Genomic DNA, 27,527 nt, shown 5'->3' on the forward strand with positions numbered 1-27,527 from the left:
TGTTTGGTGGATTGTGTGGTATGTTGATCTCTAACACTTTGAAGGTAGATGTAATCGAAATTCCTTCTTTGAATTGCTTGTTTGTTTGATAAGATTTGGATGTGATGAGGTGTAGAGAAATCTGAGATGTGTTACAGATTGGACTACCTAGCAATGAGAGGATTCACTCATGAACTAGTTTTAACCTGCGTAGATGTGTTTCTTAGGATGAGCTTATCCTAAATGTAGAAACAATCTAAAAAGTGATGTGATGTGTTTGATTCAAGCAATATCTAAAAGAGAACTCGGGACAAGAACCTCTTAATGTTTTGAGAGTTGGAACGGACTGATGATGAAGTGATGATAGATGAATGAGATAATGGATGAAATGCTTTCAACTTCAATAAAAGCTTTGTGTTACAAATGGGACAAACTCTACTTCTTCCCTTTCAGGTGTTGATGGTATTTCTCGAGCTATGTTGTATGTGATACAGATGTTTGGGAAGAAGTTGGGATTAATCTTTCCTCCTTGGTTTTTGTGATAACTCAGAGCTCTATATTGCATAAAAGCTCTGCGGTTTAATGATTCGGAATCAAATTCATTTGTTTTGCCTTGAAGGTAGAGACACATACGATGTAGAAAGACTCTATGTGAGACAAAGATTTGTCTATTAATATAGAAGAATTTCCTCTTTTTGATCAAAGCCTTTGAGCTCAATGGTCTTCTTTTCAAGTTAATATTCTGATGACGCTTCTTCTTTCGCAAGATGTGAAGAATGGTCATAAAGATTTTGATTTTTTTGTTTGTTTGTACTTTGTCTTTGAGGTGTTTGTTTGTTTTGACAAATGTTTGATTGGATGAATACTTTGTTTTTGGGAAGTGTTTTTCTGATTTTTCTTTGACAAGAAAACAAAGCAAGCACACAAACACAGGAATGTTGCCTCAAAGGCACAAATGAGTATGGGTCTAGATCAACCCAATCCTTTGGACTTGTATATGACCCTTCCTTTAGATGTATTTTAAGGTGTATTTCCAAAGCCTGAAGTCGACTCAATTTGCACTTGGTCTTTAAAACGAACACACTTCAAACACTTTTTATCCCTAAGGTCAAATGGCCAGTTGTGATAAATTTAGCCCACATCTTGATATTTCTTTGACTTTGGTACTACATACCTTATGAATCCCGCCGTGGCAGGTAAGGATGTGATATACTAAGTCTTGCATGAGCATAACAAATAGATGATCCCTATGATGGGGGAGTCACCACTTTTATCAAGCCACAAGTGACTTTTCAAAAAGCTATGTTTTTACTCAAGGAAATATGTATGGTGAGTATCTTGGGAGCAAAACCATCTATGCTCTTGCACTAAATTATATCGCAAATATCCTCAATCAATAGAACGGGTGGGCTACTACTTAAAGGTGTTTAGTCATGTTCAATGTTTTTGGACATAAGTTCATTCTGTAGTGACTCACTTAAGAGCCTTGTAACTGGTGGTGGGGCCCATTTGTCTTTTCGGCCAGTTACACTGTAGGAACAGCTATACCCAAGGCTACAGCTTTCGCTCTCACCTGATTTCTATAGCGGATCGAAGGATTTACCGCTCAAGGTCGTTCCCAAGAGTATCGATCCCTTGGCAGGCCTCTCTTAAAGAGATAAAATTTTGAGTGTTACTAACACTTTTCTCTTGCACCTAGGACCACGAAAGCCAAGGGAGAAGATAGTGTGTGTTAGAGGTAGGACCACTCGACTGACTTTGTGCACAAGCGTGCCAAACACGAAATTCACTTGTTCTTTTTAATCCATCATTTTCAAAATGTGGTCTAACTATTTGGAGATGTTGCTCCAACAACCATGGTGTTCGTTTTAACTTCAAAGGCAATGTGTTTTGTAATCTAGAATTCGAAAATCCTGGTCAACTTAATGAAAAACACGTTTTTGCTTGAAGTAAGATTTGTTTGCAAAAATAAAAAACAAGTGGTTTGTTCTTTTTACTTGCCCAAAAATTTAAGTGTGGATTGTGATTTTTAAGTTTGATGCAAGGAAAGAAACTTTGTGTGTTGATTTTAAGCACCAAAATAAAGATGAATCCTAACTAGAAAGCAATACAATTTTGTGTTTTTCAATTTTTTAAGCACCAAAAGACAAGTTTGCGATTTTTATGGTGAGTTTTTAACCTGCATGAACAAAAACGTTTTAGTAAAATCGATGTTCAAGGGGGGCTTCCACAAGCTTAAGAATTTCCATTTTTGTGGTTACAAGGTGATTTGGATGACACTCTGTTGCAATAGCGCAAGTCTGCGTTTAAACATAAGCGCTATTTCACACAGAAGCGCTGAAAGAACAAAAATGACAGAGTCAAAAGTGCTAAAAGATCTTCAATAGCGCCAGAAGAATGACCAAAGCGCTAAAATAGTGTCAAAAGTGCTGAAACTTTTACAATAGCGCTATTGTAAGAACAATAGCGCTAAAAGAAAAAGTGTTGGTAGCGCTAGAACGTGTTCAATAGCGCTAAAGCGCAACCTGTGTGACACTTTCAACAATCAAACTTGTTAGTTAAAAAAAATGATATGTTTTTGGTGGTTCGATTCACGTCGGGTTCACCAAATGATGCCCTCCTAAATGGCACAAGGTTAGTAAATGATAAATAACACAAAAGACACGAAACCGTTAGTGTTAGTCAATCAAAAACTAATCTAAAAAGGCATACCAAGAGAGACACTAAAAACATGCAAGCATATTTAACTATCAAAGCAAACATGATGAGGCATCTCCAAATACCTCCTAACATGCTCTTAGTTTCTTTCTCCCTTGTTCCTCTCCTCTCCAAGTTCCAAAATAGTGTAGCTCTCAGCAGCTTTTTGCACTATGGATGCTTATGGAGGATTGAGATTGTAGTATAGCTCTAAATGTGAAATGAAAAGCTAATACTAAACTATTGATACCAAAATGATTTATTTTATCCAAGATGACAATACATGAGTTAATTATGCTAAAATGCTCTCTAAAAATGTCTATAGCTTAAATGCATATAAGTTTTCAGGATCTTGATTATGAAGAAATGGGCTCTATTTATAGGAAAAATGGAGCAATGGATGGTTGAGATTGAGCAATCTCAACAAGGGTCAGGATTGAATGATTTCAAATCCATGTGAGGGCTTTCAACCCAATCCCAGAATGACAAGTGTCAATGTGAGATAGGTTGAGAGGGGAGGGAATAAGCATTAAATGCCTGATATGACTTTGGTATTTAGAGTCAAGGTTGGTTGAATGAATAAACTCTTTATTCAAAGAATAAAGCTTTTATCCAATGAATAAACTCTTGTGCAAGTGTGAAATGGATGAATATGGTCAAAACAATAAATGTTTGGGGGGACAAGTTTGAAATAACCATAAATGGTTATGTAAGAGCCATAAATGGTCATGTAAGAGCCATTAGTGGTCTTGGAAGACTTTGGGGGTTAATTTGTTGAACACACAAAGCATTAAATGCTTTTCAAAGACTTTGGAGTCTTTGAGAAGTGACTCCATTTTGCTTAGGAATGTGACAATAATTAGGGGATGGATTGGGCTAATTAGGAAGGGGTTAGAAGAATCTAGAAGGGGATTAGATTTTGCAAGTGGATTTGGTGGGTGAGGGAAAATATGATTTTATTAAAATAAAAATGAAATTTATTCCAATAAATGTGTGCAAGTTGCATTTGTAGGAAAATGCAAGTGGGGGGGATAATGATTTAAATAAATATTTTTATTTAATTTATTTAAAAGAGGAAAAGGGGATTTAATTAAATAAATAGATTTTATTTATTTAATTGATTGAAATTTGATTTAATGAATTAATTAAAATAAATTGAATAATTTATTTTATTAATAGAAGAATGTTTGGGGATGAATTTAATTAAATATTAATTTAATTAATTGATGGCTAGTGGATTTTTAATCAAATAAATAGCGAATATTTATTTAATTAAGCTGGATAGATTTGTGTGACTACAGATCCAACCCAGTTATAGGGAAAATTTCCGCATGCAAAATCCATTGGTATTTCTCCCATTCCCCTCCTAACAAAAATCTATCCAAATTTTCTACAATATAAGAGAATCCACTTCGCCTATTGTTCCAAGTGAATACTCCACTTTTGAAGGGAACATCCATTAATATATTATTACTTACAAGGTCATTAAAGTCTTTTTGATTCTGATTGTTCCATCCTATACCTCCACTTTTATTTGAGGGCCGCAAAATAACATTGAAATTACCCCCTAAAAGGATGAGTTTTTCACCTTGACTGACCAAAACCTCAAAGAGAGCCTCCTAGACAAATCTCAACTCCTGAATATTATTGGGCCCATACACATTTATCAAGTAGAAACTAAAATGCGACTGTTTCAACCATACTTCTACCCATTTCCAAGATCTCTCGGCTCTAATCATTTGAATGTCCACCATTGTATCCTTCCATAAGATTCCCAAACCACCTGAACCTCCAATGGATTCAACAATCATGCACCTCCAACCTTTAAAAATTCTAGTAAATCTCTCAACATCTTCACCATCTAACTTCAACTCTTGTAAAATAACTATTTCAGTTCTCATTTGATCAAAACATCGCTTGATCAAACAAATATTGAGCTTTACTCTGGTAGATTTTGGACCCCTCTTCTTCTTTTCCCCTGCCGATGCTTTCAATTTTTTTGTTATTGTTTGGACCAAGGATCTCTTTTCCATAATGCCCATAGCTCCCAAAAGTCCTAGCTCATCCCCATCTTCTGCTTCTTCCTCAATTTGAAAATCCTATTCTAACTCCTCAAAGAATTACCATCTTCCTTCGCTTCTTCAAGATAAGTCTCAAGATTTCTAATTGGGGAATTTTGTATGTCTTTAAAAAGGAGTTCTGAATCATCCTCAACAACTTCAATTGTAGGGGCTGATTCTGAACCCAGATTCCCTATATATACCTGATTGTCCATACTAGTTTCTCTAGGTTTCTCCCCCCTCAAAGCTGTTTCCAGTGATTTATCCTTGAGGGAGGCCAATTTAACTCCTTTCCTTCACTATCTTTGGAATTTAGCATATTGCCCTTCTGGTTTATCTCAACCTCCATAGTTATACTTCTAGAGGGGCATTTCATTTCCTCTACCGTTGGACTCTTAAAACTTCCTTGCGAATCTGCTGTGTCCTGAATACTATCAATCTCCTTCGGTTCCCACTCCTTACTACCCAACCTTTGCATTGTAGATTCTTCCTCATACCTTACCAAAGACTAGGTATCTAAGTTATAAGTAAAGTTATTTAGCCCCTGTTCAGACTTTCCAGACTGATCTTTCCTCTACAACATCACCTCCATAAAGTCAGGATCTCTGACAACAAATGAATCCTCCTTATTGAGTAACACCTTAGTATGGTTCTCTTGTTCTAGTCCCTTTCCTTTAGTTTGGGCCAAACAGTCATTATCCGAGTATCCCAACCCTTTACAAACCTTACACATTTCTCTATGCTCCTCAACCTCCACCAACTGTTTTGAAATGGCCTCTCCAGTTCTTAACTCTACCGTTTGTGGAAGTGGGTGCTCAACTTGCCATATAATGCATATGCAAGCATACATGCTACAATCCTTTACTGTTATAGCCTCACCTGCTTTAACAAAGGTACCCAACTTATTTCCGAACTGTGTTAGGGTTTCAAGATTCCAATACTCATGCGACAGGTTATACAATCTAATCCACATTGGTGTCTCTATAATGACTTCTTCTTTTGGGTTGAAATTTGGAGTCCAATCCTTAAGATAAAAACCCTTCCCCCCCATCATATAAGGTCCGCTGTTAAAAATCCACTCCTAATATTTTGAGCTCGAACATATTATGAGGTAGAAGCATTCGGTATCGTTTTCAAAACCATCTTCCCCTAGTGATCATTACACCAATCTCTAACCCGTCTGAAAGCCTGTCAATGACCACTCCATTTCATGAAAAAAGGTTTTTCTTTCAGGTTATTCACCGACTCATTCCAAGGTTGACCATCTATAGATAAAGAGACCACAGTCATGTGTTTAAAGTTAGGGCTTACCTTCTCTTGTCTCTGCTCCTCACCCAGAGACTTTTTCCTCTAATTTTTTTTCTCTATCCTTTTGAAATTGAATGACCCATTCAATTGTAAGTCCGCAAAACCCCATTTGTTTCTCTTTAGTGTTTCCTGCCGAGAAAGGTTTTCCGAGCCATTTGCTGCAATAATGTTGAAAATCTTTATCGGAGCTTTCCATGCTTGATGGGGAGGCCGCCAAGCCCTGTTATGCACTCGATGATTAGCCCTCCTGATGAGTGGCCAAGCGCCATGTCCTCTACCCGTCCATTGATTGTGGGGTCTGTAAAACTCTAGCTCTCTCCTTCGCTTCACCATTCAATGGAGATATTAGTTGGGATATGTTTTTGATATGTGGAACGACTTTATTATTTCAAATGTATAGCATGATATAGAAACAAGCTCATGTTTATCAACTATAATGGATGCACAATTGACCAAATTGACAATTAATTAAATTAAATACATTAATTGTATTTATTGCCCTTAATTTTTTTTAAGTCAATGTGTTCATGAAAAATTTCGTTTAAACAAAAGACGCAAAGCACCATCCTACATTGATATATACTTATATCTCTTTATATCTTTCTCTCTATCTCTCTCTATCTTTATCTCTCCCTCTACCTATTTCTCTTTATCTATCAATCTTCTTATCTATAATTCTCTATTTCTATCTTTTAACTCTCCCTCTCCCTCTCTCTATCTTCCTATCTATTTCTTTTTCTTCTTCTCCCCCTCTATCTTCATCTCAAGTTTTGTCTACTCTAAACTAATGACAAAAATGTCTTTTGTTTAAAAACATAATCATTCTCCAAATAGGGCGTGGCATAATATTTTGATTTTTAAAAATAATTTTTTTATTTCTTTAATGTATACTTGGAACCAAGGTTGTAAATATCGGCAGAAAATTGCGATCGCGATATATCCCAAGCCATTCAACGCGTCGATTTTATCGGTGAAAAAATCAGAAACGATTTTTTTCAGTAAAAATCGTGAATCGTTTGACTGTAAATCACGATTTTATCGCGTAAAAATCGCGCGCCTAAAACAACGAAACCCTAAAAAGTTAAAAAAGTTAAAGTTAAAAACAAATGTCAAAAAAAGAGGCGAAATTGGAAATCATATTGCACGCGACTTCGCTTTTTTCGATTGCAACTTCCCCACCGACGCGACATACAGACTCTGTTGCAGGTTTTTATTTATTTTGTTTGCTCATTCGTGATTCGAAATTTCCAGGACATATGCCATATACTATTATACTGTGTTAATTTTTTATTTTATTTGCTCATTCCAGATTCGTGATTCGAAATTTCCAGTATACGGTGTTAAATTAACATCTTTGTAATAAATAATAAATTTAATTCAAATAAAAAACTAACCCAAAACTGTATACTGCAAGTGGTAACTGTATAATACTATAATGCTATTCGATATATCCCAACTCATTCAACTGTATAACCCAAATCAAATTAATAATAGTGTGTGTAGTGTATCACTGTATAATATATAATACATATTATATATTATTAATTCACATATCAATATTTATTTATAGTGTAAGTGTGTAACTGTAAATGTATATTATTAATTTACATTAATTTTTCTGCAACACAGTATGAAATTTGAATTAAAAAAATGTCACAAAATTAATTTACAAGTACACAGTAAAATTCATATTAAGTTATCAACTATTAATTTGCAGTAGTTTTTAATTAAAATTCATATTAAGTTATTAACTATTAATTTGCAGTAGTTTTTAATTAAAATTCATACTGTGTAGTGTGTTGTGTTTTTAATTATTATTATTTTACTGTAGTTTTCCTAAGACTGTAGTTTACTATAGTTTCCTAAACTGTAATTTACTATTGTTATCTTACAGTTACTTACTCTATTATTAATTTACAGTTTACTACACATACACTTATTAAAATTTAATTTATTACTATTATTACACAATACACTATATTGTGTAATAATAGTAATAAATTACTAATAGTGGTGTGTCACTGTGTAATAATAATTAACTGTATTCACGATCTACAGTTACACACTGCAGTAGTGGTTTAAAAATAATAGAATTGAGATGTATCTAATTGATAATGGAGGCACCTACAATTAGCTTGATGAGACATTTATCTGGATTCTGTAGTTTGGTACTTTGGCTGTGAGTCGTGACCATGCTAAATTGTCCAATTTTAGTTTGTGTTCATCTTCAATTTATATTTATTGATCCATGTTTGGTCTCTTTTGATAGGTTTCTTTCGAATTTCTATAAAAGACAATGGCTTCTGCAACTAGAGGTGCTACAAGTAGAGGTGGTGGTAGAAAGAGGGATCCTATGTGGAAACATGGCGCACTAGGTACAGTGGCAAGAGAGGTTATTTGTAACCATTGCACGAAAACTATGACCGGTGGCATATACCGACTCAAAATTCACCTTGCACAAATCAGTGGACAAAATATTACGGTATGTGACAATTGTTCTGAAGAGGTTCAAAGGGAGGCAAAAGCAAGACTTTCAGAATTTGAGCAAAAGAAGGTAGAAATAAAGAGGATAGCAGAGGCAATGGCAGCCCCAACGAGGAATATCAGTTCTACAGAGTCAAAAAATATTGGGGTGGGCAGTAATACATCTGGTTTTTTCATTCCTCGTAACACTCCTGGTGCACAACCTGGATTGTTAGGTACTTTCTGGAATAAGGAAGTGCATCAACAGACAAGAGCGACAGTGGCTAGATTTTGGATTTACAACAATATTCCATTTAGTATTATTGAGAGTCCATATTGGGAGCAAATGGTCAGTGGATTGACCATTTCTGGTAAGGGGTTCAAGTTCCCAAGTCGTTATGAGTTGAGTGGGCCATTATTGCAGGATGAGGTCCAAAACACACATCAGCTGGTGGAACAACAAAGGAGGAATTGGGAAAGGAATGGCTGCACCATTTTATCTGATGGGTGGACGGATAGTAGGAATAGGACACTCATAAACTTTCTAGTTGCTTCATGGGGACAAGTGGTATTTTTAAAATCGATTGATGCCTCAGATCAAGTGAAGAATGTAGAAACCTTGTGCAACATGTTGGATGAGGTGGTGACTGAAGTGGGAGTGCAGAATGTTGTTTAGGTTGTGACCAATAATGCAGCTGCATATGTGGCAGTAGGTAAACTTCTACAAGTTAGGCATCCGTCATTATTTTGGAGCCCTTGTGCTGCTCATTGCCTTGATTTACTCCTTGAGGACATAGGGAAACTTAGTTGGGTGAATAATGTGGTTAAAGATGGAAGGGAAATCACAAAGTACATCTACAACCACACATGGGTCTTGGAGCTTATGAGACAACACACTGATGGTAAGGATCTTGTGCATTCAGGAGTCACACGTTTTGCCACGAATTTCCTCGACTTATAGAGCATATTACGTGCATTGCCCAACCTGAAGAGGATGTTTGTGAGTGAAAGATGGTTGCAAAGCCCTTATTGTAGGAAACCTGAAGCAGAGAAGGTCGTGAAGGCCGTTTTTGATGATAGATTTGCAAAACTCATGGAGGAGATCATCAATGTAAGTGTTTAAAGCTCAAATTTCAATTGATGATATATTTTTAAATTTTATAATATTACACATTGCTAATTTTTGTTAAATTTGTCATGTCTAGTTGTCAGAACCGTTGGTGAGGGTTCTACGGATGGTGGATGGGGATAAAAGCCCCATAGGGTATCTATATGAGGCCATGGATAAGGCCAAAGAGGCAATTCAACACTTGTATGGGTCAAAGAGGACTAAATATGAACCCATATGGCGCATAATTGATTGAAGGTGGAATCGACAACTCCACCAACATATCCATGCTGCTGCCTACTATTTGAACCCCAAGTTCTCTTACTCCCGCAGTTTCAAAATAGATCAGGAGGTTCAACTTGGCCTTGACACATGTATTCAGAGGTTGGTTCTTGATGAAAATATTCAAGACATCATTGTTGATGAGTTGCAGAGGTACAAGAAGGAAGATGGACCATTGTTTTCTTCACCTATTGGTATTCGCAAGAGAGACACCCTGTTGCCAGGTAAAAAAAAAAAGTGCTCTTAAATCTATTTTACGGTTTAACTTTACCATTTCTTTCAATCTTTAAGTTTATAAAAATATTTACCAAGTTATAAATGCCAATTTGTATGCTTGCAGATCTGTGGTGGGAAGATTATGGTGCCACAACACCTAATCTTCAAAAGCTTGCAATCCGCATATTATCTCAACCTTGTAGTGCTTCTGGTTGTGAGCGCATCTGGAGTGTCTTTGAGGCCATTCACACAAAAAAACGCAATAGGTTGACTCAGAAGCGCTTGAATGAACGCGTATATGTGCAGTACAACCTTCGACTGCATGAAAAGAGGGTACAAGGGAACAATTCATATGACGCACTTGATATTGATGAGATTGATCCATACACAACAGATTGGATTGATGAACCTGATGGTGCTATTGGTGATATTGATGTGGATGCATTTATCACTGACGCTCAGTTAGATGAGATGGAGAGGGAGGCAGCTGAATGGGCGGCAGAGGTGGCAGAACGTGAGGAGGTAGGAGATGAGTTTGTTGATCTAGAAGAGGCAGATTCATCACCGGTTGAGGATATTGCAGCACTAGCAGCAACTACTGCAACACTAGCAGCAACTACTGCAACACCATCTACTTCAGCACCCACTCAACGAAAACAAATTTTTTTGAGCTTTAGTCGCAAACGCAATCTATGATTTCCAGTTTTCAATGATATGAAACCATGAACTTAATATGTATTCAGAGTCCAGACTTCACTGATTTGTTTTGTGGTTTAGGCTCTACAATATGGATTTGACTCAATTGTATTTAGTATTTAATATTTAGAACTCGAACTTGTTTTTTTGGTATATCACTTTGCTATATGCCATATGGTATGTATTTGACTCAAAGTCTCAAACTACGATTTATATATGATGAAAACCAGTAATATGCTATTCTGTTCTATAAATTTAGTGTATACATGTATTTTTTTAGAATATTTAAAAAAATTATATATTTTCAAATGTTCGATAATTTTGCCGACTTATTACCGATTTTTTCGCGATTCCCAAATTTTTTTAAAATTTCGACCAAAAGATTTATTGCCAAAAGATATTTACATCTTTGCTTGGAACATTATAAATTTGATTTGTACCAAAATATCATAAAGCTCCATCGCCCATATTGCCATTAAGATATTTACATCTTTGCTTGGAACGTTATAAATTTGATTTGTACCAAAATATCATAAAGCTCTTTCGCCCATACGTAAAGAGCCATAGCCAAGCACAGAGCCGATTCCATTTCTGATAGCGGGAGTGAAAAATGCAGATTTCGAAGTTCAAAACAAATGACAGAAGCAAAAGAGGTTGACGTGTGCTGAGGTGCTTACAAGTTATACGCCACTCCTCACTGCAGTAGAAAAGATCCGGAGCTGAATAGCAGAGTGCATAAATCGAGAACTATGGGCGGGTGCAGCATCCGAGCTATCTGGATTCTCAACAATCTCGATGCCGTAGCTTTTTCCAGGTCACGAATTCAACAGGCACATCCAATTATTTTCAAAACCGATGACAGTGAAATGCATTTGAAGTTCTCAAGGGTTACATATAAATCTATATTAACGAATCCGTTTACCCCTCTTTCAAATTCATAATCCAATCCAAACTCATGAGTATCCTGCGTAAAATGGAATAGGTTGCATTTTCGGTTGCTCATCCGCTGACATTGATGTATATTCTATATTTCTCTAGATATAGGTTTCTGTAGTGTTTTTTAATTAGTTTAGTACATGTAAAAAAGCCAAAAAAACAAAAAATATACCCAGTTGTAAAAATTTATTGGTTTTTATGTATTTGATTGGAGCAGACGCTTTCCCGTTGTGGAGAATCAATGGCGCAGTGCCTGTAAAAAGCAAGAGCACGAAGACAAAGTGATATCTTGTCCTCTCCCGAACGATGGGGAGGTAGCCAAGGCTTTTGTTGATCGGAAGCAGAGGTGGGAAAATTTGTGTTTTCCGTATTGAATAATCTATAAGTTTTGTTACAATTGAAATAGAATAGCATTTGCTTTCAGATTTTTGAACTTTTGTATTTCTGTACGATCCCCCAAGGCATCGGGGCAGTTAAACACAAACTATGATTGCTACCGAGGTCAATGTTGCGTGACTAACGATTACAAATTTATAGTAGGGTTCTATAGGATTTGAACATTAGGCATATTTAAATGCCAAACATCAAACTATGATTGCTGTTGAGATCAACGTTGGAAGTAATATCGATTCCTATTCATTTGAGGATTTTGAACCCTAGGTATATATTTAGTAAGAGTAGTTACTCGCAGTTGGACACATAGGTTCAATGGGCACATCAATAGATTTGTGAGAGTAAATCTTTGTTAGAGTTAGATAATTTATTCATAGCCAAATCTTCAACGACATGAAAGATGATACAATATTTATGGGCATTAGTCAACACGGTCATGGCAGTTAGAGTTTTAATCACTTTTAATAATAAAAAAATGGTTGGAGATGAGTCTAAGACTCTAATATTACAAGGGTTATATCATACCCCTCTAAATTTTCACATCCATAAAATCTTCAATGACATGAAAGATGATTCAAACTGAATGGCATCAGCTGACAAGATCACAGCAGCTAGAATTTCAATAAATTTAATAATAAAAAATGGTTGTAAACGAGTCTAATATCACAAGAGTTATATCGTACCCCTCTTAAGTTTAAGATCCATCACAATTTGCTGAAACTTCACCTGAATACGTGAACTTAATAAGTCTAAAATGAAATAAATTGGAAGTCATATAGTTTTTCTAGATGAATAGTAAATTATATAATAATTGAGAAGATTAAATGCATGTCTAGTGAACATTATAATATGGATCCAAAAATAGTCACAATGACAAAAAAATAAATGACAATATACAAATTGAATGCTGCATCTTTCTTCTAGATGAACAGTAAATTGTATTGATTGAATTTTAGAACAAAACTGTTAAATTTGAACCAGAATAAATAGATAGCAGAAAACTAAACTTATGAACAATACACACAAAAGAACTTATCCTGGGAAAACCCTCCACCTGAGGGTGAAAAACCCAGCCCACTCAAAAATGAACTTTATTATATCTCTGAAAATGAATACAACTGTTGATAGTTTCAGATTACTATCAAACACAATAAGATAAGTTTGTTTCTCTACAAATCAATTATGACAATGAAGTCAAATGATCCATCTCATATACATTCTGTAAACCTTCATAAGTCTGAAAACTCTGAATACAGAAAACATATAATATTACTGATCTGACAGACTCCATACACATTATTCTCAACTTGCTACAAGATAAAATGAGAAGCCAACAACATGACTATCAATTTGGGGAAGAAGAAGAAGACCCACGAAAATAGAAGAGCGATGTATATAAAGAATCGCATAGCAAGTGAAGAGGCTCCACAATGGAAGAGGAAAAGTCACCGACAGCCAAAGACATTTTCACCGACAGCCACCAAAGCGATCATAAAAGAAGAATATCGAAAGAAAAAAACGGAAGCCAATGAAATGATGCAAGATAGAAAAGATAACTGAAACCACGAGATAAATAAGGGATGTTGCATCTTGGATCTCTATCACAGCTATAACTTCAATTCTTCCTCTTAGCAAAAGAGAGATCTTCATTTCGTCATCTCATGACAGATACATACAGCTGCAATCAAAGAAAGTTAACAGAGTCTCATCACAAATTTTATTCAATAAAGTTGTTATCTCAGCATAACAAAATTCACCATAGCTACTCCTAGAGGGTGAATGAAAATGGAAATAAAAATCATATAGTCATACACATGACTTCCACCATAGCTACTCCCAGAGGGTGGATCAAGGGATTTTACCTTGAACTTCTCTCGCAGAGAAGAACTCATTAACAATAAGCAAAGAATCAATAAAGTTGAGGCTCTCTCTTAGCAAGAGCTTCATTCTCCACAATGCCAAGCTTATCTCGGAAGTAACAAAACTTCACTCTTGGAAGCGGCTTGGTGAGAATGTTTGCTGCCCGTTCTTCTGTAGAAATATACTTGAGTTCGACTGCTTTTCGCTGAACCATGTCTCTCAAGTAATGATATTTAATTTCCACATGTTTGGATCTATCATGAAATATTGGATTAATTGAAAGCTTCACACAACTTTGATTATCACACATAATCACAGTAGGTTTCAAAGGCTGCCCAAACAAGCTTGCAAGTAATTTTTGAAGCCACATAGCTTCTCTTGCAGCCACACATGCTGCAACATATTCCGCTTCAGCTGTACTTTGAGCAACACAAGATTGTTTCCTGCTGCACCAATAAATCATAGCTGAACCTAGGCTAAAACAACAATCTGAAGTACTTTTTCTGTTAGGCACACAACCTGCCCAATCTGAATCTGAAAACCCTTGCAAGTTCAGATCTACACAAGAAGAAAATTTTAAGCCAAATCCAATTGTACCACGTACATATCTCAATATGTGTTTGGCTACCACAAGGTGAATATGCCTTGGTTCACACATGAACTGACTCAAGGTATTAATTGCATAGCATATATCAGGCCTTGTGTTAATCAAGTACATTAAAGAGCCAATTAATTGCTTGTACATAGTAGGATCTGAATTTGCTGCATCATCATGTAATTTTTTCAGATTTACCTCCATAGGAGTCACCATAGACTTACACTCTAACATGTCAAATCTTTTCAAAATATCAATTACATATTTTCCTTGACTCAATATGATTTCATTGGGTCTTTGCCATATGTCAAGTCCAAGAAAATAATGTAACAAGCCAAGATCTTTCATTTCAAATTCTGAAGCTAATTCCTTCTCGCATTTGACAACGAGATCATCATTACCAGTGAGAAATAAATCATCAACATATAGCACTAAAATCAGCATCTTGTCATCACATACCTTGAAGTATAAATTTGGATCAACATCATTCTTTAGAAAGCCCAAGCTCAAAAGATAGTGATCTATCCTCTCATACCAAGCACGAGGGGCTTGTTTAAGACCATATAAGGCCTTTTTCAGCCTACATACATGTGAGTTTCTATTATGAATAATAAAGCCCTCTGGCTGCTCAATGTAAATCTCCTCTTCAATTTTACCATTCAAGAAGGCTGTTTTCACATCCATTTGATGAAGTTTCCAACCTTTAACAACTGCAATAACTATAATAGTCCTGATAGAAGTGTAACAAGCTACAGGTGCAAAGGTTTCTTCAAAATCTATGCCTTCCTTTTGGGAAAAACCTCTAGCTACAAATCTGGCCTTGAACTTTTCTATACTCCCATCAGCTGCGTGTTTGATTTTGAACAACCACTTATTTGAACAACCACTTAGAAGAAACCACTGATTTGTTTTTAGATCTTGAAACAATATCCCATACATCATTTTTCATAATAGATTGATATTCCTCCATCATGGCATCCTTCCACACTTGCTGATTTAAAGCCTCTTCAACACTCGAGGGCTCGGAAGCTATGATATGACTCATCAAAGATACATAGCCAACAAACTTGTGATGTCTTTTACTTTCTCTGAAAGTACCATGAGGGGCTGCATATTTTTCAGCCGCTTCCATAGTGTGCCTAGCCCACAACGGTCTTTTCTTATGAGCTGAACTATTACTGGGGCCTGCTGTTGTGACTATAGAGTCAACTGGATCAATTGGATCAGCTAGATCAGCCGAATCAACAGGATATTCTAAATCAGTATACTCCCTCTGAATGTCTGAAGATAGATTCGGATCAGGTGTATCTATATCTCGAGAATGCTCAAGATCTTCATCAAATTCCAAGTTAAGTCTCTTTGGATTTCTTGCAAGCTACATCTTCATCAAAAGTAACATCTCTGCTAATTTCAATCTGTTTTTGACCTGGAGTGTAGATTCTATATGCTTTTAAAGATTCACTATAACCAACAAAGATGCCTTTCTTGCCTAAGGGTTCTATTATAGTTCTTTTCTCTTTTGGAACATGAATATAAACGGGACATCCAAAGATTTTGAAATAACTAACATCTGGTTTGACACCTGTAAAAGCTTCTTCTGGAGTCAAGTTGTGTAGAATCTGATGAGAACTATGATTCTGAATGTGAACTGCTGTCTTGCAAGCCTCGGCCCAAAGAAATGTATGAAGACTTTGGTCATGAATCATAGCCTTTGCTGCCTCAACAATTGTCCTATTCTTTCTTTCAACCACACCGTTTTGTTGAGGATTAAACTCCCTCTTAATCCCAACTTCAACACAAAAGTTATGAAAAACACCAGAAACATATTCTCCTCCATTATCAGATCTAAGAACTTTTATTTTCTTGCTAGATAAATTTTCAACTAGAGCTTTGAACTCTTTAAATCTGGACAACACTTCATCAAACTCTTTAGACTTAAGAAAGTAAATCTAGCACTTATATGAAAAATCATCAATGAAGGTGACATAATACCAAAAACCACTAAGAGAAGCAACCGACATAGGTCCACATAAATCAAAATGAATTAATTCTAGAACATCCTTCACCCTACTTTCACTATTATGAAAGGTGCTCTTAATGTTCTTACCTAAAGCACACCCCTTGCAAACACCTTCATGATTTTGATTCAGCTTTGGAAGACCATTGACAACCTTCTCCATTGCAAACAAAGTTCTGAAATTTAAATGACCAAATCTTTTATGCCACAACTCACTTGAACTTGAAGAATCATGAGCTAAGACTTGAATGAGATGAGCTGAAAGTTTATAAAGACTATCATGATGAACACTAATAACACGAGCTGATTGAATACTTGAGTTCTTCTTCCATGTAGGTACTTTTCCATCAGCAAAAGCAACATGATAACCTTTGTCGTCTAATGCAGAAATAGAAATTAGATTCCTCTTAATACCAAGAACAAATAGTACATCACTTAAATGAAGAGGAATACCAGAGTCCAACTGAAAAGAAGTAGAACCAACACCCTTCATAGAATAGCAAGTATCATCACCAATGATAACTTGAAGATGGGAGTCTTTTTCTTTCAAGTTAGAAAGGTGTTCACGATAACCAGTGATATGACGAGATGCTCCACTATCTATCAACCACATATCACTGCTAGTAGGAACATTACTAGAAAGTGCAGAAATAAATAAGAATCCCTCATAATTTTCAATTGACTCTCTTTGAGGAGAAGAATTCTCAACATTTGCAGCAGCTTCCCGAGGCTTTGACCTCGATACACAATCTCTGGCAAAGTGACCAAATTTGTCACACCTAAAACGCTGAATTCTAGAAAGGTCCTTTCTCTTTTTCTTGACATCAGGGGCTGACTCAAAATTCTTGTCTCTAAATCTTTTGAAGTTACCTTTTTTTTCTTTCCCTTTAGATGTGTGAACAACTAGCACATGATCATCTTCATGATGAGATTTGCGACCATTGCCTCTAGCTTCTTGTCTGCATTCTTCCTAGATGCAATCTGCCCTCAACCTATCAAATTTAGGAAGTTCATCTCTTCCACTAATGCCTTGAATGAAGTATTCCTAAGAGTTGGGAAGTCCATTCATAGCTAACATAACCAAGTCTTTATCAACAAAAGTATCTCCAATTGCACTAAGCTGATCTTTTAACTCAAAAATCTTCATGAAATAAGAAGTAATGGATTCTCCTCTAGACATTTTCACATGCAGCAGTTGACGCCTCAGGGCTAAAGCTCTGCTGGTGTTGTTGAATTCATAAAGGTCCTTTAGAGTCTAAAACATTTCCTTAGCTAAATCCAACTTAGAGATGATAGGTACCAGATGATCCTTAACAGAATCAATCAGAATTTTCTTAGCCATGGTCCTATTCTTTCTCCATTGAACTTTCTCTGCATCAACAAAAGGTTCTTCTACATCTTTCGAGACATAGTCAAGGAGATCATTCTCTTCTAGAGTGATCGGAATTCTAAATTTCCAAGAAGAGAAATTTGATGACCCATCTAGTCTATCATCTACTTTCAATCCGTTCACCATTATGAATAACTTAGGGAAACAAAAGAAAGAAATAAAGAACTTAAAGATTTTGGTTCTGGATCAATTTTCTAAACCCGCTCTGATACCATGTTAAATTTGAACCAGAATAAATAGATAGCAGAAAACTAAACTGATGAACAATACAAACACAAGAACTTATCTTGGGAAAACCCTCCACCTGAGGGTGAAAAACCCAGTCCACTCAAAAATGAACTTTATTATATCTTTGAAAATGAATACAACTGTTGATAGTTTCAAATTACTATCAATCACAATAAGATAAGTTTGATTCTCTACAAATCAATCATGACAATGAAGTCAAATGATCCATCTCATATACATTCTATAAACCTTAATAAGTCTGAAAACTTTGAACACAAAAAACATATAATATTACTGATCTGATAGACTCCATACACATTATTCTCAACTTGCTACAAGATAAAATAAGAAGCCAACAACATGACTATCAATCTGCGGAAGAAGAAGAAGACCCACGAAAATAGAAGAGCGATGTATATAAAGAATCACATAGCAAGTGAAGAGGCTCCACGATGGAAGAGGAAAAGTCACTGACAGCCAAAGACATCTTCACCGACAGCCACATAGACATCTTCACCGACAACCACCAAAGCGATCATAAAAGAAGAATATTGAAAGAAAAAAACGGAAGCCAATGAAACGATGCAAGATAGAAAAGATAACTGAAACCGCGAGATAAATAAGGGACGTTGCATCTTGGATCTCTATCGCAGCTATAACTTCAACAAAAACCAGCTAAGCATGTGAAAGCTTTATGGAAGTGACTGGAATTTTTCCTTCAAGACTTTTGAGACTTACCTTGTGCTTGTCTTTCTTAGTGTAATTTTTTTAATTTTCAATTTTGACCTAATATAATTGATTGTCACTTTTTTAAGAACCAAAAAATCTTTCAACAATTGAACTGTAACCATTCAACCTCTATATTTGAGAAGACATCCAAGAAATGTGTGTTATATGATTATATCCAATTATTGTGTACCAGTGTAATTTGGTACTGGAACAAAAAAACTGCAATCAAAATTCAACTTCAATGGACACATTTATAAAAGCTATAAGTGTAACTTACATGGCAAAAATGGAAATCTTCCCTTAAGTTCATTGGATTGCAGTCCTGTCGTTGAACGTGATTGCATATGTCATGCCCCTGATCTGATATGTGGTGAACAACAAACCAATCCTTGAAATTGTCTTACAGTATGTAAGACTTCACAATTTCAAAATCATAAAAATCTGCATCATTACAACCGGTCAAAGGAATGGGAATATTATATGGTTCGATCCTCCTCTCCTTATAACAGCGATCTCCACACTTGGCAATAAATTATTTGTTAAGTATAAGAAACGTTGTTAAGGGGAGATTGAATTATTGAAATGGTTTATTATGACAAAGGTTAAGCCGCAGTTAAACTAGGAAGAGACGCCACCCTCCAAGAAGGGATGTCCACCCAAAAAGACAACCTCCCAGTGATAGATAGGGGTAAATGAATAAGAGGACGTGGATTGTAGAAGGGCATGGAACATCAAGAAAACACATAAACACATTCACACCCAAGAAGACATTCAGCAGATTAAAGAAGAACTCGTTCTGATAAAGAAAGGAAATCCAGATTGAACCTTTAGTCATCCATCAGCAAATACATGAAAGGAATTAATCTTCAAATCAAACTTAAAATGGCGGTCTGATATTGTTTTCAAATCTGCCCTTCTCAGCGCTCTATATTCTCACAGCCACCTGTGGTATATATATACATTTGCTTATGCATAAATTGATAATTATTACCTCTTATATGTATATTAATATGATAGGATATAAAATATGTCTGATGATGAAACTGTCTGAAATCCATCTTGTATGAAGGATCGGTGGTGTAAGAGGGGAGTTATAAGAAGGTTATCTAAGTAGGCCACCCTAGAGATGACCATATAATTGGCTCCTAGGGCTAAGAGGGCTCTGATATTAATCCGCCCTTCGGCTTAAATAGAACAACCAAGAAATCCCCTTTATAATTGTTGTTCTGACTCTGTAATGATGGCTCTTGTCTTTAGGGGGATGAGACATGTTGATGTGTTTTTTATGACATGATGCAACACAGAATAAAATACTAAGTATTCTATCCTCTCTTGAACAAAATCTCTTTAAATGTAAACTTTGTGATCAAACGAGGTGACTCCAAGGTTCCTATAGTCAGGTCTTGACTTTATATGTGGAATTTGGATAGATTCAGTGTGTTGATGTAATTGCTGGTAATCAAGGGGACTTACGTTTATGGACTACAACTGGAACTTGAGCATCGGATGTATCAATCATGTGATGCTTCTTCTCCTAAACTAATTCAAATTCAAATGGAAAAAAAAGGACAAAAGGGGAAAGAGTTGAGAAAGAATACGCGACTCTAAGAATGTAAGAAATGACTGTTGATTAGGTGCAACCAAACCAAGCTTTGTTTCACCATGTGGGAAGAACTACACAAAGAAGGTGCAATCTCCTAAGGATAAACAAATGATTTTCATATCACCCATGCACACCAACATTATGAACAATGAGCATACAATGATTGAAGTTAAGCTTTTAATCAAGTTCACTTTAACCACACATTGTAATTTGCAATCAACAAACCCCAATTGGTGTGAACATATGTAATGCCCCCTTCTCCTTAGCACGTGGACATTCACGAGGTTGGCCTATAATTGACCCTCGTAGGCCAAGGAGTTGTGTAGGGGGTCGACGTGGCAGTGATTGGTGGCTTCACATCTCATTATTATTTGATATTTTGATGTTATAAGGGATAACACGTATCAGGAGACGTGTGTGCTTTATTTAATTAATAAATTAAAGGTACATTAAAATAACATCTATAATTAAATAATATAAAGTGTACCTACCCTTATCTTCTAGAAGGTGACTATGATGAGTTATGAAATGAATAAATAGAAGAGGGGAAAAGCATGTTGGATCATCAGTTGTTTGGTTATCTCTTGTTTTGAGTTGTGGAACCGAAGGTTGTCCGCAGAGGAGATCCCAGGGAACGATATCTCCCTTTGATCAGCATAACTGAGGAGGTGAAAGACCCTCTGAAGGGTTGCGTAGAGAGTAGAGAGCATTCAGCTTTACATATTGAGCTTAAGGAAACTTCATATCAGATTGTGGTGGTTGCTTCAGACTTTTCAGATTTCTGTGAGTTTGCTTTTGAGTGATGGTGAATGCATTCCTTGGGTGTTTGAAGTCAGCGATCTCTCTTAGGCCAAGAGGTGATATCATTTGTTATTTCTAGAAGGCAAATCGAATTATATTGTTGCTGTTATCATATCAGTTGCAGACTTTCATCCTCCACGATTTTTGTCATACTTCTAGCATGGTGCATCGATTTTGACATTGGAAGCCAGCGAGGTCAATAGGAGCTTAAGGCGATCCCTTCTTGGTGTTTTGTGTGGCATTTGGTGATAGTATGGGGTTGCATTCATGAATCCGATCAGACCAGGTTTGTGGCGCTAGAACCTTGATTTGAGTTGATAATACATGCTTCGGCTTTGTGGCATCCTTGTGGAGTAGGGCGCTTTCATTGGAGGAGAGTTCGATTGGTTTGGAAAGGCATTTAGACACTTTGTAAGCAGATTTCATTGGGTTCTCAGACCTAACATTGGCAGCAGCAGGAATAGCACTAGACTTGGTCGATTTGGCACATTGGAAGGTCATAATCAGTGGATATTGCTTGTATCTTCATCGCTACACTTGGGCGAATTTACATCAGGTTCATAAGGCATCTTCCTTATTGTAATTTTCAGTTGTTTGCATGAGTTATATGAATGGTGCTTGTCCTCAGAAATTCTGAGAATTAGTTATGATTTTCAGACCATGTGTACTAGTGTTTGTAATGATCATTGAGCCATTAAATGAATAATGATCAATGCATATAGGACTGCACTCTACAAGGTTGAATTCTGAAGTTGTATGCCATCCATTTGACATAATGTCATTGTCAGACCTTAGTCATTCATGTTTATGAGCTTCAAATTGTGTTAGTTGCTGTCTATATTCTGTATTGGCCATCACTCTTCATTTTCAGATTATTATTGATTGATCTTCATTAAGTATTTATTAATCAATGTCCCTATAACAAACTGAACTGAGAACAGCAAGAAAAGCACTTGTAAGACAAGTGTTTGACAAAATTCTTAAGGGGATTGAGACTGAAATTTTATATCAGAATCGAGGAGGGACATTACAACACAGGCTCACCATTCATCAATAATGATGTCTTCCATTCATCTAACAAACATCTATACTATGAGAAGTGGAGACCATGCAACGAGTTGAAATAGCCAACCAAATTCACCATAACTTCAATGAAGAAGGTATGTTTATTACAACAAGTCTTGGCAACAATCTCATTTTCTCCTACTGTACTGCTACTTTTTATTCACTAACTACTAACTATCATCTATTATCTATTGATCAACTATTAACCTTTACTATGAGAGATTTGAGCCTTATATAGAGAGCTCATTACATTTCAATGGCTCAGGTTGATTTTCAAATCAATGGCCAATATTTTGCAATAAAACCCTAATTAGGGTTTGTTACAACAAACTCCTCCTTGATCAATAAGAAAACTACAATGAATAGGGAACATGTCCTTTGAATGCTGACCAATGAGTGATGAGGTTAGGTATATTGAACTTTGTGCCTTTATTAGGTGAGTCAGGTACATTGTATATGGATATCCTTGACTTGGTACCCTTTGATTGGATGAGTGATGACTGGGATGCCACCTCACCTTGCATTGTAGAATTGACACCTTATCACAAGCAAGTTTGATGCTATGAGCAATATCACTTGATACTCAACATCTCCAATTCTGTTGTGATGTGGGTGAAGGCCTATTCCCAAATTACACCATCTTGATTCTATAACTTTGGCTGCCTAGCCTACCTTGATCCACTGAATCTTTTCGTCTTGAAGCTTTTTACCTTGGCGTACCAACAATGATTCTTGGTTTTTTGGAAGAAATCCAAGATTGTAAAACATCTTTATATTTTCATGGATAGGTCTCGATCTTGTCCTCATGTATGGTGCAATGATGTTGAGTCCTTCCATGTTGTGAGGTGCCATCATTTTGCCTATTATCCAACTCCACCTCATGCCTTTCAAGTTGTCCACCGAATTTAGGCATCTTGAGCTTGTCTTCCCTTATGTTGATCTTGATGTTGTTCTTGAAGTGTAGCCCCGGTTGACCACTTGATCTTTATACTCTTTGTCTCACATCCTTGTGCTCCACTCCCCATTTTCTTGCAATCATACCTGCAAAAGAGACATAACTTGAATTAAAACATCCCAAATAAACATGAATCACATCATCAAGTGTTGATCCTTTATATGTTTCACTTAGGTCTGATTATAACTGGAAATCATCTTTCACATCAAAATTTCAAGAATGATTGATTGAATTCTGCAATTTTGTTCTTAAATTTGATTGCTAAAACGTGAAAGGATGTCTTGAAGATCCTCATTTGAAAGCGATGAGGGCTTTGATCTGCAATCAGCCCCTCCTCTTCTTGGCGATTTAAAATTGAAGAAGTCTTCTTGAAAGTTGCTGGTCTACTGGTAATTAGTTCGCTCTGCCTTGGATCACAATCAACTTTGGAATCTGAATGGTTGAATTGATTTCCTTGGGTCTCTTTTATATGTTGGTGAATCAGTTCGTGTCCTTTCAAATGATAACTCTTGACATCACTTCCTTCCAGCCGACATATAGATCAAACATCAAAGGGTGCGATTTGAATCTTTTTAATTTATATTTGAATGTTTGAAGTATGAGGGTGGAAATTTGCGCCTCTTAGGGACAAATTTGCCCTTGCTTTTTTGCTAGTCCTTATTTGACTTCACATCCTTTGATGGAAAGTAGTAATGCATAGAGATAGATTTAATTTCACATCCTTTTGCTTTGTTGCTAGTCCCTATAAATTTTACTTGCATTTGATTTCCTCCTCTAAATAGGGAGTGGAAAATTGATTCTTATAGGGACAATAGGACAAAATAGTCCTTAATTTCATTGATCCTCAATTTACTTTGAACCCCTTGATGGAAGGTCAGATTTTATAGGGACTGATTTTCATTTTCAATTCAATCCTCATTGGTGGAATTTCGATAGGAATAGGGACAGAATTAGTCCCTATTTTGAGTCACTTTATCCTTCATTCCTTCCACCAAATGCAATGATGGAAATTCAATCCTAATAGGGACAACTTAAGTCCTTAAATTTGCCCTTAAATTTGCTCAGCTTTGCAAGTGGAAAATCGATGGGAATAGGGACAAAATTGATCCTTATGGAATTTGCTCTACCTTAGCAACTTTACTTCCAAGTGGAAAATCGATGGTGATAGGGACAATTCAGTCCCTATGGATTTCATTGTTCCTTTGCAAATTTATTTCCTTGGGGGAGATCCGATTGGTATAAGGATGAAATCAGTCACTACCTTTTCGTTCATAACTTGCAAGGTATTTTCTCTAGTGGAGATTTGATTTCTATAGGGACAAATTAGTCCATACTTTTGTTGTAGTCCTCCTTAGGAAAGTTGATCTTTATGCTTTGTGTGGAAAATCGATCTATATAGAGACTTTTTGTTCCTTACTTTTGTCCCAACTTTTGGTGTAATGCCACTTAGGAAATCCGACTTTTGTGGGGAGGGTGGAAAATCGGCTCTCATAGGGACAAAATGATCCCTATTTTTGCTCTACAACTTGTTTCAAAATCCTTTCATCTCCCACTTGAAGTGGAAATTCGATTTTAATAGGGACAAAATTGTTCTTTGATTTCATTTCTTTGTGGAAATTTGATTTTCATAGGGACAAAATGGATTTTCATCATCATTCTTTTACTTAAAATCTTAGGAGTGGAAATTCGATCTCCATAGGGATTTCTCATCTGTCATCACAAAAATTTGCATTATCTTGCTACCATTTTCATCATTTTCGCTCAAATCCAAAGGAAGAGTAGAAATTTGATTTCCACGAGGACCAATCAAACTTTTGCATCCTCAACATTGTTGACCTCATAAACTCTAAGACCTATTTGCTTTGGTTAATGACTAAAGAAACTACTGCCAAGCCAAGCAAACTAACAAAACGACCACCCTAAAAAGCAAAAAGTGGGGGTCCCCATTTGCAATGGGGTGATGTGTGAAAATGTCGCAACAATACATAGATAGTGAAAGCAAGTACAAGCAACCCACTAAGTAGGCCACCTCGGTGGATGTCCATATAGATTGCCCACCGAGGCCAAGAGGGCTCTGGCATTTACTTTGCCCTTGGGCTTAGTGTAGATATTGCTTCGGGTGGACCTGTCATGTTTTCTTCTTCCAAACCCTAATGTGTTTGTATAATATTATGGATATTATATGAATGTTATGTGTTCTTGTCTAACCCTAATAATTGAAATTATATATGTATATGTATATGATTGCAAGCTTCAAATCCAAGATCACATTGTTTGAGGAGATATTTTACTTGGTAAGGATGTAACCCTAACCCTAATTTGTTGCAATTGTGATTCTAGGGCAAATTACGAAGGGGAAATTACAATTGGTATCGGAGCACTGTTCTTGCCGGCCTAAGGGACAAAGAATAGTTAATGCAAACTAGCCAAAGGGCTCAAAGGGATTTGGAAAGAGAAAGGAAGCTTACATCCACCATGAGTGAACAAACGGGCAATGAAATAAGGACTTTCATGGGTCAAACTGTTGATGTATGTAGCGTCCGTCGGATCCTTTAGATTGACATAAATGCCTAGTGGCCTATTGGCCTTAGACATTTATGTTCTCCGATTTAAATCTCATGTTCTTGGCGATTTCTTATGTTCTTAGTTTAGCGACTTTATGAAAACCAGTTGCAAATGTATATTAACTAATTATAACTACCACTTTGGGAGACATGTTAGTTAACATTGGTTAATCCCTTGAGAAGATGTGTTGATTAAAGATGAACTGACTTGTGTATAAGTCGTGTTGCTTGGCGCCACCCTTGAATGGGTATATAGACCTGTTCCTTCACTCTTCCAAGGGATCGAATTAGACGTCACAAGTAGATCGAATTATTAGAAAACATAAGCAGATCGTATACATTCACTTCAAGCAGACCGTGCATTATCTGACAGATCGTGTTCTTTGTTCATCTTCAACAATTCAAATTGATCACACAAGCAGTTCAAATCCTTAGTAGACTGATATATCTTCTTCAATGATTCATAGCAAGTGTGTAGACCTCCATCTTCAGCAGTAAGGAGGTTTTACAATAGTCAGTGTGCATTCATCCACAACAGATAGAAGACTATCTACAACAAGTGGAGAATCAACTATGTTAAGTAGTTCGTAGATCCTCAATTGTGAAATTATTGTCTACATAATTTGATCACCTAAACTTAACATGGTATCAAAGCAAACTTAAGGAAAGATCAGATCGGATTTATCGAAGCAAGGTTATCTTCCCCTATTGTCTTCAAGTTCAACTACTATTAAACATCAAGATGGTGAATGGAATTAGAGTTGAAGACAGACTTGAGGGAGCATCAAACTTTGTATCTTGGAAGTTTAGAATTATGCTTGCCTTGGGTGAAAACGAATTAGACAAATTCATGAAGAAAGCCATACCGGAACCAACCAAAGATGAGAAGCTTCAATGGAAGAGAAAGAATCACAAAGCAATGAAGATGTTGGTTGACTCTGTGAAAGATCACATGCGCCAATTATCTCGAAGTTGGAAACGACATATGACATGTTCAAAGCATTAGAGGAAATGTATGAGATCAACAACACAAGCTGAGCCCTTGCATTAAATCAACAACATCACCACATCAAAATGACGAAAGAAGAATCCATCACCTCATACTTCATCAGGATTACTGAATAGAGAGATCAACTCTCTACCATTGGTCACACTATAGAGGGCAAAGAGTTAACCATGTTAGCATTCAATGGTCTCCCTTCATTGTGGGAGTCATTTATTCAAGGAATAAGTGCAAGATCAAAACTTCCTAAGTTTGATTGATTGAAGATAGACTGCATTTAAGAAGAGTCAAGATTGGTTAGAAGAGGCATTGGTCAAAGTTCTACAAATAAAGATATTCATGTTCTTGCCTCTCACTCCTCAAAGAAGAAAGGTAAGAAAGGACACTTCAAAAGAAGGAAGGATATTTCAGAAATCCAATGTTCTAGATGTGACAAATGTTGTTTTGTAGCTAGGTCGGATCCCTTCTAGGGCCGACCTAGAACTTAAAATGCTAAGTGGCCTATCGGCCTTAGCATTTTGGCATATAACCCTATTTGGGTCATGCCCTATTTGGGCGATGGGTGTAACTTGTATAACT

The 27,527-nt window shown here is 36.3% G+C and overlaps 1 protein-coding gene across 4 annotated transcripts in view; it reads left to right on the forward strand.

The window, feature by feature from the left end:
- The first annotated feature begins 11,303 nt into the window (after positions 1 to 11,303).
- Positions 11,304 to 27,527, forward strand: part of LOC131075347 (AP-5 complex subunit mu) — a 132,749-nt gene continuing 116,525 nt past the window's right edge. For all 4 annotated transcript variants that reach the window (XM_059216631.1, XM_058012164.2, XM_058012163.2 and 1 more), the window contains exons 1-2: positions 11,304 to 11,623; positions 11,963 to 12,091. In XM_059216631.1, the coding sequence (XP_059072614.1) occupies positions 11,559 to 11,623; positions 11,963 to 12,091 (194 nt within the window). In that variant the 5' untranslated portion in view covers positions 11,304 to 11,558. The remainder of the gene's footprint in view (positions 11,624 to 11,962; positions 12,092 to 27,527) is intronic.

The sequence above is a fragment of the Cryptomeria japonica genome, chromosome 2 (assembly GCF_030272615.1).
Source record: "Cryptomeria japonica chromosome 2, Sugi_1.0, whole genome shotgun sequence".
NCBI lineage: Eukaryota > Viridiplantae > Streptophyta > Pinopsida > Cupressales > Cupressaceae > Cryptomeria > Cryptomeria japonica.